This window comes from Rattus norvegicus, chromosome 11 (assembly GCF_036323735.1).
Source record: "Rattus norvegicus strain BN/NHsdMcwi chromosome 11, GRCr8, whole genome shotgun sequence".
NCBI lineage: Eukaryota > Metazoa > Chordata > Mammalia > Rodentia > Muridae > Rattus > Rattus norvegicus.
Window position 1 is genome coordinate 54,920,706 of NC_086029.1, and position 20,757 is coordinate 54,941,462.

At 39.1% G+C, this 20,757-nt stretch overlaps 1 protein-coding gene across 1 annotated transcript; it reads right to left on the bottom strand.

Annotated features, from left to right (window-relative positions):
* Nucleotides 1–10,623: 10,623 nt before the first annotated feature.
* On the bottom strand, nt 10,624–11,553 carry Or5h17 (olfactory receptor family 5 subfamily H member 17). The gene has a single exon (NM_001000051.1). The coding sequence runs from the start codon at nt 11,551–11,553 to the stop codon at nt 10,624–10,626; it is 930 nt and encodes a 309-aa protein (NP_001000051.1).
* Nucleotides 11,554–20,757: the final 9,204 nt, after the last annotated feature.

A 20,757-nucleotide genomic window follows, 5' to 3' on the forward strand; every position in this document is an offset into this window, starting at 1 on the left:
CCCTGGCCCAAGAGGAAACTGTATAAGGCCTCGGGGCTCCCGTGGGGGAGGGCCCAGGAGCGGCAGGACCCCTGCCTGAGACCCCGCACGAACCTGAAGGAAACAGACCTGATAAACAGTTCTCTGCACCCAAATCCCGTGAAAGGGAGAGCTAAACCTTCAGAGAGGCAGACAAGCCTGGGAAACCAGAAGAGACTGCTCTCTGCACACACATCTCGGACGCCAGAGGAAAAAGCCAAAGACCATCTGGAACCCTGGTGCACTGAAGCTCCCGGAAGGGGCAGCACAGGTCTTCCTGGTTGCTGCTGCTGCAGAGAGCCTGTGGGCAGCACCCGACGAGCGAACTTGAGCCTCGGGACCACAGGTAAGACCAAATTTTCTGCTGCAAGGAAGATGCCTGGTGAACTCAAGACACAGGCCCACAGGAACAGCTGAAGACCTGTAGAGAGGAAAAACTACACGCCCGAAAGCAGAACACTCTGTCCCCATAACTGACTGAAAGAGAGGAAAACAGGTCTACAGCACTCCTGACACACAGAGGTATAGGACAGTCTAGCCACTGTCAGAAATAGCAGAACGAAGTAACACTACAGATAATCTGATGGCGAGAGGCAAGCGCAGGAACCCAAGCAACAGAAACCAAGACTACATGGCATCATCGGAGCCCAATTCTCCCATCAAAACAAACATGGAATATCCAAACACACCAGAAAAGCAAGATCTAGTTTCAAAATCATTTTTGATCATGATGCTGGAGGACTTCAAGAAAGATGTGAAGAACTCCCTTAGAGAACAAGTAGAAGCCTACAGAGAGGAATCGCAAAAACGCCTGAAAGAATTCCAGGAAAACATAAATAAACAAGTAGAAGCCCATAGAGAGGAGACACAAAAATCCCTGAAAGAATTCCAGGAAAACATAAATAATCAAGTAGAAGCCCATAGAGAGGAGACACAAAAATCCCTGAAAGAATTCCAGGAAAACACAATCAAACAGTTGAAGGACTTAAAAATGGAAATAGAAGCAATCAAGAAAGAACACATGGAAACAACCCTGGATATAGAAAACCAAAAGAAGACACAAGGAGCTGTAAATACAAGCTTCACCAACAGAATACAAGAGATGGAAGAGAGAATCTCAGGAGCAGAAGATTCCATAGAAATCATTGACTCAACTGTCAAAGATAATGTAAAGCAGAAAAAGCTACTGGTCCAAAACATACAGGAAATCCAGGACTCAATGAGAAGATCAAACCTAAGGGTAATAGGTATAGAAGAGAGTGAAGACTCCCAGCTCAAAGGACCAGTAAATATCTTCAAAAACAACATAGAAGGAAACTTCCCTAACCTAAAAAAAGAGATACCCATAGGCATACAAGAAGCCTACAGAACTCCAAATAGATTGGACCAGAAAAGAAACACCTCCCGTCACATAATTGTCAAAACACCAAACGTACAAAATAAAGAAAGAATATTAAAAGCAGTAAGGGAAACAGGTCAAGTAACATATAAAGGCAGACCTATCAGAATCACACCAGACTTCTCGCCAGAAACTATGAAGGCCAGAAGATCCTGGACTGATGTCATACAGACCCTAAGAGAACAAAAATGCCAGCCCAGGTTACTGTATCCTGCAAAACTCTCAATTAACATAGATGGAGAAACCAAGATATTCCATGACAAAACCAAATTTACAAAATATCTTTCTACAAATCCAGCACTACAAAGGATAATAAATGGTAAAGCCCAACATAAGGAGGCAAGCTATACCCTAGAAGAAGCAAGAAACTAATCGTCTTGGCAACAAAACAAAGAGAATGAAAGCACACAAACATAACCTCACATCCAAATATGAATATAACAGGAAGCAATAATCACTATTCCTTAATATCTCTCAACATCAATGGCCTCAACTCCCCAATAAAAAGACATAGATTAACAAACTGGATACGCAACGAGGACCCTGCATTCTGCTGCCTACAGGAAACACACCTCAGAGACAAAGACAGACACTACCTCAGAGTGAAAGGCTGGAAAACAACTTTCCAAGCAAATGGTCAGAAGAAGCAAGCTGGAGTAGCCATTCTAATATCAAATAAAATCAATTTCCAACTAAAAGTCATCAAAAAAGATAAGGAAGGACACTTCATATTCATCAAAGGAAAAATCCACCAAGATGAACTCTCAATCCTAAATATCTATGCCCCAAATACAAGGGCACCTACATACGTAAAAGAAACCTTACTAAAGCTCAAAACACACATTGCACCTCACACAATAATAGTGGGAGATTTTAACACCCCACTCTCATCAATGGACAGATCATGGAAACAGAAATTAAACAGTGATGTCGACAGACTAAGAGAAGTCATGAGCCAAATGGACTTAACGGATATTTATAGAACACTCTATCGTAAAGCAAAAGGATATACCTTCTTCTCAGCTCCTCATGGTACTTTCTCCACAATTGACCATATAGTTGGTCAAAAAACGGGCCTCAACAGGTACAGAAAGGTAGAAATAATCCCATGCGTGCTATCGGACTACCACGGCCTAAAACTGGTCTTCAGTAACAATAAGGGAACAATGCCCACGTATACGTGGAAATTGAACAATACTCTACTCAATGATAACCTGGTCAAGGAAGAAATAAAGAAAGAAATTGAAAACTTTTTAGAATTTAATGAAAATGAAGGTACAACATACCCAAACTTATGGGACACAATGAAAGCTGTGCTAAGAGGAAAACTCATAGCGCTGAGTGCCTGCAGAAAGAAACAGGAAAGAGCATATGTCAGCAGCTTGACAGCACACCTAAAAGCTCTAGAACAAAAAGAAGCAAATACACCCAGGAGGAGTAGAAGGCAGGAAATAATCAAACTCAGAGCTGAAATCAACCAAGTAGAAACAAAAAGGACCATAGAAAGAATCAACAGAACCAAAAGTTGGTTCTTTGAGAAAATCAACAAGATAGATAAACCCTTAGCCAGACTAACGAGAGGACACAGAGAGTGTGTCATAATTAACAAAATCAGAAATGAAAAGGGAGACATAACTACAGATTCAGAGGAAATTCAAAAAATCATCAGATCTTACTATAAAAACCTATATTCAACAAAACTTGAAAATCTTCAGGAAATGGACAATTTCCTAGACAGATACCAGGTATCGAAGTTGAATCAGGAACAGATAAACCAGTTAAACAACCCCATAACTCCTAAGGAAATAGAAGCAGTCATTAAAGGTCTCCCAACCAAAAAGAGCCCAGGTCCAGACGGGTTTAGTGCAGAATTCTATCAAACCTTCATAGAAGACCTCATACCACTATTATCCAAACTATTCCACAAAATTGAAACAGATGGAGCCCTACCGAATTCCTTCTACGAAGCCACAATTACTCTTATACCTAAACCACACAAAGACACAACAAAGAAAGAGAACTTCAGACCAATTTCCCTTATGAATATCGACGCAAAAATACTCAATAAAATTCTGGCAAACCGAATTCAAGAGCACATCAAAACAATCATCCACCATGATCAAGTAGGCTTCATCCCAGGCATGCAGGGATGGTTTAATATACGGAAAACCATCAACGTGATCCATTATATAAACAAACTGAAAGAACAGAACCACATGATCATTTCATTAGATGCTGAGAAAGCATTTGACAAAATTCAACACCCCTTCATGATAAAAGTCCTGGAAAGAATAGGAATTCAAGGCCCATACCTGAACATAGTAAAAGCCATATACAGCAAACCAGTTGCTAACATTAAACTAAATGGAGAGAAACTTGAAGCAATCCCACTACAATCAGGGACTAGACAAGGCTGCCCACTCTCTCCCTACTTATTCAATATAGTTCTTGAAGTTCTAGCCAGAGCAATCAGACAACAAAAGAAGATCAAGGGGATACAGATCGGAAAAGAAGAGGTCAAAATATCACTATTTGCAGACGACATGATAGTATATTTAAGTGATCCCAAAAGTTCCACCAGAGAACTACTAAAGCTGTTAAACAACTTCAGCTAAGTGGCTGGGTATAAAATTAACTCAAATAAATCAGTTGCCTTCCTCTATACAAAAGACAAACAAGCTGAGAAAGAAATTAGGGAAACGACACCCTTCATAATAGACCCAAATAATATAAAGTACCTCGGTGTGACTTTAACCAAGCAAGTAAAAGATCTGTACAATAAGAACTTCAAGACACTGAGGAAAGAAATTGAAGAAGACCTCAGAAGATGGAAAGATCTCCCATGCTCATGGATTGGCAGGATTAATATAGTAAAAATGACCATTTTACCAAAAGCAATCTACAGATTCAATGCAATCCCCATCAAAATACCAATCCTATTCTTCAAAGAGTTAGACAGAACAATTTGCAAATTCATCTGGAATAACAAAAAACCCAGGATAGCTAAAGCTATCCTCAACAATAAAAGGACTTCAGGGGGAATCACTATCCCTGAACTCAAGCAGTATTACAGAGCAATAGTGATAAAAACTGCATGGTATTGGTACAGAGACAGACAGATAGACCAATGGAATAGAATTGAAGACCCAGAAATGAACCCACACACCTATGGGCACTTGATTTTTGATAAAGGAGCCAAAACCAACCAATGGAAAAAAGATAGCATTTTCAGCAAATGGTGCTGGTTCAACTGGAGGGCAACATGTAGAAGAATGCAGATCGATCCATGCTTATCACCCTGTACAAAGCTTAAGTCCAAGTGGATCAAGGACCTCCACATCAAACCAGACACACTCAAACTAATAGAAGAAAAACTAAGGAAGCATCTGGAACACATGGGCACTGGAAAAAATTTCCTGAACAAAACACCAGTGGCTTATGCTCTAAGATCAAGAATCGACAAATGGGATCTCATAAAACTGCAAAGCTTCTGTAAGGCAAAGGACACTGTGGTTAGGACAAAACGGCAACCAACTGATTGGGAAAAGATCTTTACCAATCCTACAACAGATAGAGGCCTTATATCCAAAATATACAAAGAACTCAAGAAGTTAGACCGCAGGGAAACAAATAACCCTATTAAAAAATGGGGTTCAGAGCTAAACAAAGAATTCACAGCTGAGGAATGCCGAATGGCTGAGAAACACCTAAAGAAATGTTCAACATTTTTAGTCATAAGGGAAATGCAAATCAAAACAACCCTGAGATTTCACCTCACACCAGTGAGAATGGCTAAGATCAAAAACTCAGGTGACAGCAGATGCTGGCGAGGATGTGGAGAAAGAGGAACACTCCTCCATTGTTGGTGGGATTGCAGACTGGTAAAACCATTCCCGGAAATCAGTCTGGTGGTTCCTCAGAAAATTGGACATTGAACTGCCTGAGGATCCAGCTATATCTCTCTTGGGCATATACCCAAAATATGCCTCAACATATAAAAGAGACATATGCTCCACTATGTTCATCGCAGCCTTATTTATAATAGCCAGAAACTGGAAAGAACCCAGATGCCCTTCAACAGAGGAATGGATACAGAAAATGTGGTACATCTACACAATGGAATATTACTCAGCTATCAAAAACAACGAGTTTATGAAATTAGTAGGCAAATGGTTGGAACTGGAAAATATCATCCTGAGTGAGCTAACCCAATCACAGGAAGACATACATGGTATGCACTCATTGATAAGTGGCTATTAGCCCAAATGCTTGAATTACCCTAGATCCCTAGAACAAACGAAACTCAAGATGGATGATCAAAATGTGAATGCTTCACTCCTTTAAATGAGGAAGAAGAATACCCTTGGCAGGGAATAGAGAGGCAAAGATTAAAACAGACACAGAAGGAACACCCATTCAGAGCCTGCCCCACATGTGGCCCATACATTATACAGCCACCCAATTAGACAAGATGGATGAAGCAAAGAAGTGCAGACCGACAGGAGCCGGATGTAGATCGCTCCTGAGAGACACAGCCAGAATACAGCAAATACAGAGGCGAATGCCAGCAGCAAACCACTGAACTGAGAATAGGTCCCCCGTTGAAGGAATCAGAGAAAGAACTGGAAGAGCTTGAGGGGGCTCGAGACCCCAGAAGTACAGCAATGTCGGGCAGCCAGAGCTTCCAGGGACTGGGCCACTGCCTAAGAACTATACATGGACTGACCCTGGACTCTGACCTCATAGGTAGCAATGAATATCCTGGTGGGAGCACCAGTGGAGGGGGAAGCCCTGGGTCCTGCTAAGACTGAACCCCCAGTGAACTAGACTATGGGGGGAGGGCGGCAATGGGGGGAGGGTTGGGAGGGGAACACCCATAAGGAAGGGGAGGGGGGAGGGGGATGTTTGCCCGGAAACCGGGAAAGGGAATAACACTTGAAATGTATATAAGAAATACTCAAGTTAATTAAAAAAAAAAGAAAAGAAAATAACAGAAATAAAGTAACTGTCGATTTAATTATATCAAGGATTAGAGAAGTAAAATCTTTCTACTACAAACATAAATTATAAGTATTTATGACCACAAATCCATCATTACAGAAAACATTTAAAGCAATTCTACAAACGGATAAGGAAATATTACAGATTTGATCACAAGAACACAGGAAAGAAACAAAAATCTTACTAGAAGAAAAAAATTTAAAAATTAGGAAAGAACCAACTATGATTAATCAGCATAAAAGTATACCTCTGAGATGAGTGAGGAGGTAAAGGTGGGGAGAAGAAAATAAAAATGCAAATTACTCAAAACAACCAGAAGGAAAACAACACAAAGAGAATTAGTAAATTTCTTTTTTTAAGTAATTTTATTTTTCTTTAATATTTTATGTATTTACATTTCTAATGTTTTCCCCTTTGCCCCATCTCTCATAGCCCTCCCCACACCCCCTGCCCCTATGAGGATGCACCCATTTCTAACCACCCACTCAACCTCAACACCTTGCCATTACCCTCCATTGGGGAAACGAGCCTACACAGGACCAAGGGCTTTTCCTCCCATTCATACTGAACAAAGCCATCCTCTGCCACATTTGTAGCTGGAATCGTGGGTCCCTTCCATGTGTACTCATTGGTTGGTGGTTTAGTCCCTGGGAGCTCCGGGAGGTCTGGTTGGTTAATAATGTTTTTCTTCCTATGGGTTGCAAACACTTCAGTCCCTCTCTCTTACTCCTCCCTGTGCTCAGTCCTATGATTAGCTGCAAGCATCCTCATCTGTATCAGTAAAGGCTCTGGCAGAGCCTCTCAGGGGACAGCTATACCAGGCTCCTGTCAGCAAGTACTTCTTGGCTTCAGCGATAGTGCCTGTGTTCGGTGTCTGCAGATGGGATGGATCCTTAGGTGGGGCCGTGTATGGCTGGCCTTTCCTTCAGTCTCTACTCCACTCTTTTTCCCTGAATTTCCTTTAGAGAGGTTGTAACTTTGAAAAGAAACAGGACATAAAGCAATAAACAAAATAAAACAAAACAAAAAAGGAGAGACACAACCCTCCACATATGGGTTCCCAGTACTGAGAGGAGGAAGCTAACATTGAGTCACACTCATATTCAAGAACTGGTGGGGGGAGGGCGGCAATGGGGGGAGGGTTGGGAGGGGAGCACCCATAAGGAAGGGGAGGGGGGAGGGGGATGTTTGCCCGGATACCGGGAAAGGGAATAACACTCGAAATGTATATAAGAAATACTCAAGTTAATTAAAAAAAATAAAATGTAAAAAAAAAAAAGAAGTTATGTGTAACTGATAACAATTGGCAAAGGAATCATCTCCCATAGAAGATTCTAAACACATACACACACTAAAGAACCAGCTAAAATCAAACCAAACAACCAACCAAACACACAGCAACAGAAACTAGTAAGACCAAAATATTCCTAAATAAAGCAAAAAGAAAACAAAAAGTCCACAGAAATGCCACTGGGTTCCTTTTGTGTTGGCCAAGTACTGCTGGGCATGAGGCTTGGCCTGGATTATGCTTTATATATCCGGTGAGACTCCAATGAAAACTAGTGGTTAAAGAAACATAGCAATAAAATAGAAGTCTGGTGGGGTGGGTAGGGTGGGTGTGGTGGAGACATCCTAGTGGAGAAGTGGGGTAGGGTGTTGGGGGAGGAGGTTTGGGATATGAAACAGTTGGGGGGGTGTGCCAGAAGAGTAAAATCTAGAGTGAGAAAGAAAGAAAGAAAGAAAGAAAGAAAGAAAGAAAGAAAGAAAGAAAGAAAGAGAGAGAGAGAGAGAGAGAGAGAGAGAGAGAGAGGAAGGAAGGAAGGAAGGAAGGAAGGAAGGAAGGAAGGAAGGAAGGAAGAAAGAGGAAGAAAGAGCGAACAATAAAATGGTGCCTAAAGAAATGGTGCTATATCTAAAAAGGCCAATAAAACACACAAAAAATGTCTAAATAAATAAAAACAGAAACATATTTTTCAAAAATATCATTGAGTTTCTTTTACATTGGACAACTACTCTTAAGCATGGGGCCTCTCCTGGAATGTGATTGGTATAGCCAGTATGGGAGAAGATTCCTTTGTCAGTGTATCAGTTGCACATAATTTCTTGATTATGAGTGTGACTCAGTGTCAGCTTCCCCCTCTCAGTGCTGGGAACCCATCTGTCCTGAACCTGTGCAGATCATGTATATGCTGCCACTGTCTCTGTGATTTCATATGTGAATCAGCTTTCTTGTATGTTGCACACACTATCTTCCTAGAGTCATCTGTAACCTCTGGCTCTTTCAAGTTTCTGCCTCCCCTTCTTATAGATTCCTGAACCACGAGAGGAGGGGTTTGAGGAAAACATTTCATCCTGAACTGAAGCTCCAATATCTCTTGCTTTTTGCAGAATGTCCAGCCAATTCTTGTCTACTGACATCTCTCACTTACCTGTGTGTCTGTAAAAGTTTAATCATTTCCTTCATCATGCTTACTGTCTCTTCATTCCTAACATTACATATGTGTGTGTTTATGTATGTATGTATGTATGTATATATATATATGTATGTATGTATTATGTATGTATGTATGTATGTACATAAGTGGCCTTGAGGATAAGAGTATCAGCATCAGTATGAAAATGTGTGTAATGCCATTTTAGGGAGAAGGATAGTAATTTTTGATCTGTAGATGGATCATTCCATGTATGTAAGAAACCCAGATAAAGTATCCCTAATATTAAGGAGTTTTTATTCCCAGCCACCCAACAGGTGCTATGGCATCAAATCCTCTTACCACTATATGAATTTAAGGACGTTTTGTTCAAAGCTATCCATCTGTACAAGGCAAATCAACAAATGTGTGCTTTGTGAGTTCAGGGTTTGGATTTTTCAGTTGTTAAGGGAAGAATGAAAGTATTTCCTTCTCCTTATGCCACTTTTATTTATTTTTTCTAAGTGTATCTTATTTAGTTCTTCAATCTACTTAATGAGTCAACCTGTGGATTGCTCTCAGAGAAACAATCAGTTCTTGTCATAACACCAGAATTCAATGAGCTAAGACCATCTTCATACTGGTTGACTCTACATGGCTTTGACCTTCTTTTCAATAATTCTTTTGACTATGTTCAAATATTTGTCTATTTATGTGTGATATATATGAGCTGAATTTATTCAGCAATAATATTCACCAATTCACAACAAATATCTCATGAAAGACATTTGATGGTTCTGAAGTTTCCTGAGGTTTTCTTCTATGCACTCCCACACAAACATGCCAGCAACATAGAGTAAATGTGACATGAATTTCAGGCTCCCTAACATAAATTTATCTCTAAAGTATCATACTCAAGTGCTTTTGAGAGAAATAAAATGATAGTAATATTTAGTACATGCATAAGATAATATAAAATTGTAAATTGGTTAATTGCTTTTCCTTTTATCATTATATAAGAACACATTTTTTTTCTCATTAGCTCGATGCTTTACTCAATTGTCCACAGATATTTACAATACTGCCACATTTATTTTCTCAGTCACTTAAGGATGCCCTTCTGTAAATACTTCAGCATATATTTCTTTTTTAAAATTTTTATTAGATATATTTCTTTACTTACATTTCAAATGTTATTCCCCTTCCTGGTTTCCTGTCCATAAGCACCCATCCCCTCCCCTCTCACTCCCCCATATAGGTATTCCAACTATACATCCCCCTTACTGCCATACCCAAATTCCCCTGCACTGGGGGTCCAACCTTGGCAGGACCAAGGTCTTCCCCTTCCACTGGTGCCCAAACAAGGCTATTCTCTGCTACAAATGCAGTTGAAGCCCTGGGTCAGTCCATGTATAGTCTTTCAGTAATGGTTTAGTCCCTGGAAGCTCTGGTTTGTTGGCATTGTTGTTTTTATGCAAGCTCCTTCAGCTCTTTCAATCCTTCCTCTAATTCCCCTCAAGGAGGTCCTGTTCTCAGTTCGATGGTTTGCTGCTAGCATTGACCTCTGTATTGGAGATGCTCTGGATGTGTCTCTCAGGATATAAGTTTACATGTATGCTTATGAACAATGAATACAGATATCTACTAATACATTAAGGAGATAATTATATATTTAAATGAAATTCAATAATCTTGTTCAATATTCAGAATTTCAAAGTTGCTTAAACAAAAAATATTCATATTTACCTCTAAAATATTGTGAATTCTAATAAAATTAGCCAATATTAATCAGATCTAAACCGATATTTTCAGCATTTTTTTCGCAGAATCTATGACTTGCTTGTTTCTGAGGCTGTAGATAATAGGATTTAATACAGGGATTATAACTGTGTAAAACAGAGAGAGGATCATGTCTTGATCATCTACTTCTGAAGATGCAGGATGAACATACATGAAGAGAAGAGGCCCATAGTATAAAGATACAGACAAAAGGTGGGCTCCACAGGTAGAGAAAGCTTTCCTTATGCCCTTGTCAGACTTCTTTTTTAAAATTGTAAAGAGAACAAATGTGTAAGATGTCAGAACAGTCATAATGGTAAACACTTGTATTGAACCAGAGAAAATGAAAATGATCAGATAATTTAAAGAAGGATCAGTACAGGAAATTTTTAACAGTGGTATAACATCACAGTAAAAATGATATAGTATGTTGGAATTACAAAAAGTTAATCTGGATAAAAAGCTTTCATGAATCACAGCATGAAGAAAGCCACCTACAAATGACAAGGCCAGTAAGCGAATACATAATCTATTGGTCATAACTACTGGATAAAGCAAAGGATTGCATATAGCTGCATAGCGATCATAAGCCATTGCTGCCAAGAGAAAACATTCTGTGGTCACACTTATTGCAAAGGAAAAAAATTGTGTCATGCATTCGGCAACAGAAATCACCTTGCCCTTGTCCAAAAGATTAAATAGCATCTTTGGTGTCACTGTGGATGATAACCAAGTATCCACAAAGGCTAAGTTACTAAGAAATAAGTACATGGGGATGTGAAGTCGAGGGTCATTCCAGATGAGAGTGATCAGACCAAGGTTCCCCACGATGGTCATGAGGTATATTACCAAGAACACTAAGAACAGGGGTGTTTTCCACTGTGGTTGGCATGTGAGGCCTGTGAGAATGAACTCTGACCATAGGGTTTCATTCTTCTTTTCCATGCTGTCATTGAGTGTCTCCTGAAATTAAATGTGATAAATGTAAGATAGGTAGTGACTGGGAAAGATTTACGTGAATACTGAAGGAGCCACTAGGGATGAAGCAATATATTATACTTTTCTCATTGCCTGTGTAATACTATAACTGAAAGATTTCCCTGAAAGTCAATAATAGAAAAATCTTTCAATTGATTCCATGCAGTAATGAGTAGGAAATAACATTATGAGTGAATGCAAGGCCTTCTAAGGTTATAATACATTAATTGAGAAGCACATGGGCACTGGAGATTTTGTCTTATATGTGGTACATGAATATGAGTAATCTATTGGAATATAGTGGAGTATAAACTACATTGAGTGTCTTGTAAAGAAATTTGTGCTTTATCCCTTGGGAGTCAGTTTCTAATGAGATTCACAAGATGAAGAATGATTTTTATAGACACACCTTTAAATAAATATTTTCAGGGCAAAACAAAGCTTTCAGGAACCTAATAAAGACACAACTACTATTGTTTTTTCCGGAGCTGGGGACCGAACCCAGGGCCTTGCGCTTGCTAGGCAAGCGCTCTACCACTGAGTTAAATCCCCAACCCCCACAACTACTATTGAAAGATTGCCAAACAAACAAATTTACCATATGAGTGGCCCAGAAGGATGTTTTATATAAAACATGGTTAAGAATGAGTGTAGCAATAAAGTCAATATACACGAATGCATTAGGAACATACTCTTTAAAATGTTCCTTTGTTGAAGCCAAGATAAATGTATTGCTTAGTCCACACATTAAAAGGCAGTTGTCCTGATAGGGTGATGATTATGCAAGTTCAAAAGCATTAAGTATCTGTAGTAACTAAGATTCAGTTATATAAGTGGAATCAAAGAGAAACAGAAAAAAATCACAGTGATCACACATCACTGATTCAGTCAGACTAGTGGCCATAAAAGACACTGAGAATTGCCTGGAACACCCAGTATCAAACAGAATTCCTCCATCAAATTTCTCACCTTAACACTCAAGGAACAGTGCCCTCTAAATCAGCAAGAGCAAAGCTCATATGAACGCAGAGAGTCAGATACAGCAAGCACATGGCCTTCATAGGCTCTGTGCATTCTTAACTCCAGTGTACAGGGTTCCTGAATGTGTGATGAGTGGGTCTCTGCTTCTGGTCCCTTATCTTGACCTTTTCCCCTCATGTTGGCTTGTCCTGTCAGAGTTCTATGTAATAGGATTTGTTTTATCATATTCTATTTTGTGGTATCTTATTATCTCTTAGAAGCCTGTTCTTTCCTATAAGATACAGAAAAGGAGTGGATCGAAATGAGAGGATAAGTAGGGAAGAACTGTGAGGTATAAAGAACTGGAAAATTGTAATTGAAATATACTATATGAGAAAATATATTTTCAATTAAAGGAACTATAATAAAAAAGTTCCTGGAAGGAGCATTTTTTCAACACTCAAGTGAAATACAGGTAGTTAGTTCTATGTCTTTATTAAACTCTAAAGTCAGCAACGACTTGGTGCAAATGGAGAAATTCGAAGCAGAGTAAACTACATTGCAAAAATATAAGAAAAATGGGGAGGAAAAGAGAGAATACAGAAAAGGTTATGTTAAGGAACCTGTATTGTGGGTAAATTCCATTTATTTGATAGACACATAGAATCAGTCTCTGATTCATGAACATTTGCTAATCAGGGGCTTTGATACACTCAAGAAGCCCAAAAGGCTACAAACTCACTTTCCGACACCTCCCTACCTAGAAGGGGAAGTAGGGGACTTAATTGATGCTTTCCAAGTCATACCACATATGCATGCTTTGGAATACTTAGTAAGAAAAGGAGAGAGACAAAGAGAAAGAAACTGAATCTCGAAGGCAAGCAAGGCAACAATTATGAGAATCTATCAAATGTATGTGGCACCCCACTAATGGCATTTGTCTGGCTGATGGGTGACACCTCAAGCTAACAGCAGTAGTGGAGGCCCTTACTTAGATGGCCTCGGGATAAGGCTGGGGCTTGTGCATTGACTGCCTTGCTTTCCCGTCTTTGTATTCATTTTTCAATCTTTTCCCTCAGTGCTGTTCTATGTAAATTGTTCAGTATTCTAACCTTGCTCCCTAAATTAAGCAAAAGAAGCAAAAGATTTCTAGATCAAAAATTCTGAAGTGGGGGCTATCCCAAAGGCTGTTGCCTGGCCTTGGGATGTGTTCTCTAGCTGGGTGGTCCTGTCTGTCCTCAGTGGGAGAGGAAGTGCCTAGCCTTGCACAGATTGAAGTTCCAGAGTGGAGGGGATACCCAGGGGGGCACACCTGCTCAGAGGAGTAAGGGAGGAGGGAAGGGGTAACATTTGAGGAGGGAGTGGCTGGAAGGGGCACTGAGAAGGATGTAAATAGAATAAATAAAAAAAAGTCAAATTAAATTTTTAAAAGTTCTGTGAGCATACTTGGGATTCAAAATTTGAAACTTATAAAGAAAAGACCAGTCCTCAAAGAACAAAATATACAAGCAAACAAAAAGCCCTCCAAGATGGGTACAAACACCAAAATAAAGGCTCTGGTAGAACAAGAAATTTGTGGAGCTACTTGAGTGGAGAGAATGTGAAGATTTTGGTGGCTTTCATGGGAACAACTCTCTCGTGTGATGGAATTCAAAGCACATCAGAGAACAGATAGCCTGGGAGTGGAAAAATGTGCTCTAATGTTGGGAACAGGAAGAATCTGCACTCTGGGTTTGTGCCAGAGCCCAGTGGAGAAAGACTTTCTGGGGAGGGGTTTTCTTCTCTGATGCACTGCACAGGCAAATGTTAAAATCTGCCAGCAGATTTAGCAAAATGGAGCTCTTGGGTGATGTGAATAAGTAATATTTTCATGGTTTTAGAAGAAAATCCTGTCCGCACAACCCACAGAAGTTGAGGTTGGAGCAGGGGAGGAAAAACAGCAAGAAGACAAACTGTTTCTGAAGAATTTCAGTGGAGGCAGAAAAATGAAGACAGTTGAGCATGAAAGAGACCAAGAGGTGGCATACATTAGAACAACTTAGCTACCTGATCTATCCAGTACTGTAAGACACAGGGCTCTGGAGAAGCTAAGGAAGTCAAACTTAGAAAGGCAGAGAGGAAGGAGAAATAGGAAGGGGTTAACACCCACCAGAAATACCTAGTGCTCTTAACAATGCCACATTCTCACTTTCATAGGAAGAGTTTCCCTTCGTATTTGAAATAATTTCTCATTTCTTAGTGAATTTGAAACATGCACCGAAATAAAAGTTTGATTTTAAAAAATGAATCTGCATTCTGCCTGGAGCAGATATAACTCATTTAACTGCAGACCATATTATTAAATGTTACAGAGAGGAGATGTGGAAATCAATGAAAATGAACAGAAAACCTTGAAAAGCAACTCACAGTGAGTTTAGAAAAACAAGGGAGGAATAAAATGTGCAAGGAACAAGGGTATGTGGTTATTTCAGAGCAATCAAAAGAGCAGAGCTAACTGTCGAGGATAGGCTGAATATGATGAAACAGAAAGGCATTGGAAGTTACATGCACAGATTTGTCTTTACCCTAAAAGCCATCACAATTGCCAGTCAAGTATTTCTCCTTTATTAGCTATAGTTTATTCCATAAATTCTGAGTACAAGGAAAGACCCTAATTTAAAACTTTGCTTTAAAAGTCATGCTCTTCTCAGATATATAGTATAGCATAGTCTGGTTGTCTTTTCCATAGCTATTGTTTATCCTTAGATACAAAGGCAGCATGAATGCTAATTTCATTAATACATATCATTGGACTTGGGAAAAGCATATATCTCAAATACTCTGCCACCACTAATAGAAACAGAAGAACAGATGTTGTGATGAGAAGTTCCTTAATGTTAGTCATATACCATTGTTCATGCATATATATGAAAGCTCACAAGGTAAATTTCATATTCATACAAAAAATTAAATTTTATAATGGTCTTATGACACTGAGTAAAGAAGATTTAATATAAAATTGGGCTTATAGTGAAAGTGTTTCCCTCCACAGAAACCTGATTAAGGTAATATAAATGATCATCACCAGTAATTCCAGTGCCAGGATGTTTCATTTGGAGTTGTGTCCCCTCTACACAATTCCAAGCACTGAACATGTGACATTGATCAACTTACTTCATAGGCAGATCCCTGTCAATCCATAAGTTCTGAAAAGAACAGTCAAACACTTCCTGGCACACATGCATTTATATGTGCATGTATCTCACTTATATACATATGTCAAAAATATTGTCAGGTGTAGTAAAAAATATAAAGCTAATCTTTAATCTAAAAAATTAATCAGAATGTAATGTTCACTAAACACAATTTGTCATTTGTTGAAACAATGAAGACTATTTCTCAAGTTAGAGTCATTGATTGATTATTTAAATTTGTTTGTAAAGGTTTTTTAATAAGTTCTATCTTATAAAATAAAGTCATTATGATTCACTCAATAGGATAATAGAAAAGTCAATTCATCAAACCATCACTCTTACATCATTGATTTTTTTCAAGTTTTAAGAAAACAGAATAACAGGATCCTGTCACTATTGTCTCATTTAACTCTTTTTTTATTAATTTACTCTAATTAATACATATGTACAATATTTTACTTTCATGTAAAAGTTAAAATATAGGAATTATTTCTACCTTATATATATAGAGAGAGACAGTGGTGATCTTTTAAAGCATTAGGGCATCAGGAATTTGAAAGAGAACAAGTGGGGTGCAAGGGAAGGGTAGGAGGAAGGAAAGGGAAGGAATAAAGCAATTACATTTTAATTTCAAAAATGCTTTCAATAATAATAACAAAATTTTTAAACATTTTTTAAAATATTACAAAACAGAAAACAAACCTGTAAATTCAGAGGACTGACAGCAACAAAGGCAGCAATGTTTTTCCACACTCTTTCATTTAAAAGGCTGTTTCCAAGTCTTAGTAAGTGTGCCTTATATACATTTGAAGTCCAAGAACCAATGTCTATCTTAATCTCTTCTTATTCCACAGAGGGAGTGGAAATCTAGAATTACCTTGACGACAAGCGGGTTCCCTGCAGGACAAACTGAAGCTGCTCCACTAGAGTTTGAGAGTATGAGTAAAGGTTGTTTCATATATCAGTGTTTCATGGTGGAGCAGATCTTCCTGTAAAGTATGAGGACTTTCATGTGTGTTCCCTAGGACCCCCAGAAGCCAAGCATGGCAGCACATGCCTATAATCTCTGTGCTTTTATAGTAAGCTGGAAGCAGAAGGAAGAGAATCCCCAGTTTCCCAAAGGCCATCTAGTTTAGTATATGCACAGCAACTGACAAAGACCCTGTATCAAACATGGTGTAAAGTGAGGAGCAACACATGAGGTTGTCCCTGACACATTCATGATTACATACACATCTCTTTTCTCTCACACAATCACATGCATGTGTACACATCATGTATTCACACAAATCTTTAGTAAATTGGAGCTGTTGCCACATGGTCAATTAGCCATCATTTTGATCAGTGGTGGCACTGAATGAATGGAGAGGGATATACATTAGTTACTTACATAGCAAAGACCACATATGGGAATAAAAGTTAGTTGCAGCTGATCATTTAGAAGAAATAGACTCTTATGGTGAAGCACAGTAATGAGAAACTGGCTCACGATACACAAAGCATGATGCTGCAACTTGTCCAATGGCACTGACTAGGAAACAGAGAGCTCAGACCCGAACTGTCTGGTTTCCTTCAATCCTACACCAAAGGCTTTATATCTTCCAAACAGGGATCATGTGCAAAAGTTTCTACAACCTAAACCATAATGTCACCAGCTGGGAACCAAGTAATCAAACACATGACCTTGTGGGGAAACTTTTATTCAAACCATAACACCCAGAAACCCTTTATGTAATGCCCGGGTATAAGACAGAGAAAGAAAACACAGTAGCCTCATGATTCCTGTTCAAGGATATGTTGTAAGCAGCATGTTTGTCAATAGGCCCCAGTTCTGCAATAGTTTTTTCTGCCCTTCAGTAGCATTATGGGCTAGAAACTTGGCCTTTAAATCATAGGATTTAGGGCCACGTTCAGAATCCAAATGCATTTAGTCTACCTATAAGATTTCCCAATGTCTTCACTGTTCTGAGTATAAATCTAATAAAACCAAAAAGCAGAATAACCTAAAATGCCAAGTTATATGTTTCCAAGATACATTATCATAGGTGTCGTAGTTTTTTCTATTGCTGTAAAAAGAAAGTATGACCAAGTCGACTTGAAGAAAATGTGCTACTAGGGTCATGCTTACATTTTCAGAGAATTAGTCCATGACCATCATCATGGACAGCATGGCAGCAAACAGAAAGGCTTGGGTATTTAGCAGTACATGAAAAGTTACATATAGATGCAGATGGTGGAACTGCTTGGGAAGGTTTGGGCACTGTGGCCATATTGGGATATGTGTCAATGGAAATGGGCTTGAGGTTTTTAAAGTTTTCTTCCAGTTGCTTCTGTCTGCTTTTTCTGCACCCAAATTATTGTCAAGTGGAAAACAAATGCTCTCAACCTGATTTCCAATCTATATTTCCATCTGAAATATTATGTATGTCATCTCTACTTTGAGAATTCTATCACCTTCCCAGACATTTGATGTATCTTACAGTTGAAAAAGCAAAACAAACAAACAAAAAAACCCAAAACTTTTCCTTAAATTTCCTTCGTAAAATTTTAGGTATATTTTAGCATACTACTGAAAAATTTGAAACTTCTTCTGAGAACCAATTTCAAATGATTCTGAACTGCATATTCAGGCACAGGCGCAACAATTACCCCACCACCGTCTTGGTACCAAGGTGTAGATCTGATTGGTACCGATTTTTAATTTTAGTCAGTTTTCCATTAACACAGCAAATGGTTTGGAGAAAAAAATTAAAAAAGAAAAGTTCATTTTTTGTATCTATACATAGATTGTTTTCCAATCTTAGTACAGTCCCTGCAAATGCTTCACAGAGAAAAGCTAGCAGCTAGATGAACTTGCGACTGAATGGTCTATGGACTTTTTCATGGTCTATTAAATTACTTTGCAAGTGGAAATGCTCATTGTTGAATATTTTTCCTAGTGCCTATCATACATTGGACATGCAGATTAGTGCCCCATCAAATTAAATATACTAAGGCTGACTTAAGTGATCCATGAAGACAGAAGGAATGTTGATTCAACTATCCACCGTTCCCTTTTCCTTTATATTATGTCCTTTCATGCCTTACGTGTACAGTCTCAAGTGGAGTTTCTCCTGAAAAGCTAGCAATGAACATGAGGAACCAGTCTGCACACAAATGGTTCTGTGTTTTATCCAAGTTTGCAGTGGTCAATGCCTACATCATTACAACCCTTTTGGGGAAATTCTTCTATGTAGCAGAACTCTCAATACTGAAATTAGTTGTTAAATTTCTTAGGAAAGCTATTTGTCCAGATGTTCAAATATATCAGTTTTATCAGCTAGAGTTAACAGTTTGGTTGAAAAGTAAAGAACTTGGAAAGAACATGATTCAAATAATATGTGACAAAGGTCTGGAAATGTAGCAGAGTGGTAGAGTATTTACCTAGCATTCACAAGACCTTGATTTCAAGACCCAGCACTTGCTGACAACTAATGTCAAATATTTTGTGTTCCATGTAAATACTCATGAAAGGTGTCTACAACAAAAGAGAAAATTAGCACCTTGAAGACAGGATGACACATTCTTTAGTCACCACCCCAGTGTCTTTCTTCAGCATCCAGTCATCACTCAACATGGATGAGAAAAATATGGACTTCATGGTGATGATAATTACTCATGTTTTCAGTATTCTGAAGTTTCACACAGAAGACAAAATTGTCTTTGAGCACCGTCAGCTATCAGTATCAAAGAACATTGAATTCTCTCTCACCTTTCCCAAGGTAAATGTGAGTTACAGTGTTTGCATTAGTCAACTTCCATCATGGAAGGCAAAATAATCTTTTGTCCTTACATAAATGGTTTCTCTAGATATTACTATACAGTCCAGTCCATACTTGAAATATTGCCTGAAATAATATTGGTAGATATCTCCAATTCTTTATCTTCTGGAATTCTCTCCCCAGCTTCTCCCCCAGATCAATACTCCACCAACACTGTTCTCTCTCTCTCTCTCTCTCTCTCTCTCTCTCTCTCTCTCTCTCTCTCTCACACACACACACACACACACACACACACACACACACACACACACAACACACACACACACACACACACACACACACACCAGTCAAGTCCAATTTGTGCTGATCCTGGTCCAATACTTTGAAGCATGATCAATATACCAGGGACCACACCTCTATATAAAGAAGCTTTTAGTCTCCTAGCAGCAATCAATTCACAATACCTACTCAGCAAGTTCCTGTCAGAATTGGGGTGAGGGGGACTTTATATGGGAAGGGGATCCTATCTATCAAAGAACTTCAATTAATCATCATCAAGGTCACTACTGTCCATGACTGCCAACTGCTCTGAAAGGACAATGTTGGCTTTGTTATCTGGCTCCAGGCCTGCCTTCATAGCCTCCTTAGTCACAAGAATTTTGCTGAGTGTTCCCACTTCTTCAGGATCTTGTCCAACTCCCCTCTGCATAGTGAGATTGTTTGACTTGAGCCTCTGTAGTACTTATGCACATAGTCATAGCATGATAGAGGGCTAATATCCAAAATATACAAAGAACTCAAGAAGTTAGACTCCAGAGAGCCAAATCACCTTATTAAAAAATGGGGTACAGAACTAAACAAAACATTCTCAGCTGAGGATTATCGAATAGCCAAAAAGTGTGAGGAGTGGGTGTGGCAGCAGTTCCAAGATGGCCCACAGGACTGCAGCTAAGCCTCATGACTAGGACCTGACTTCCTCACACACCTGAAATTAGCCACTTCCACTGTGAGAGCTGCGCAGGTGCACCATGACGCAAGATCAGGCCATGTGACGTGGACCTATGAACTGAGATTACACAGACTGGACTGACGAGGTGGAGTTGAGGGAGGATATAAGGGAGTGTGCTGGGGGCTGAGAAGGAGAAAAAAAGAAAAGAAAGATTCCTGCTTGGATGCTGTAAGGTTCCTGAATAAACTGCTTTGAGAAGAATGCTGTGTCATCGCTCTTTTCTGTGGGTCCGAGACAGAAGTGACAAGTGGTGGCCCATATGGGGACC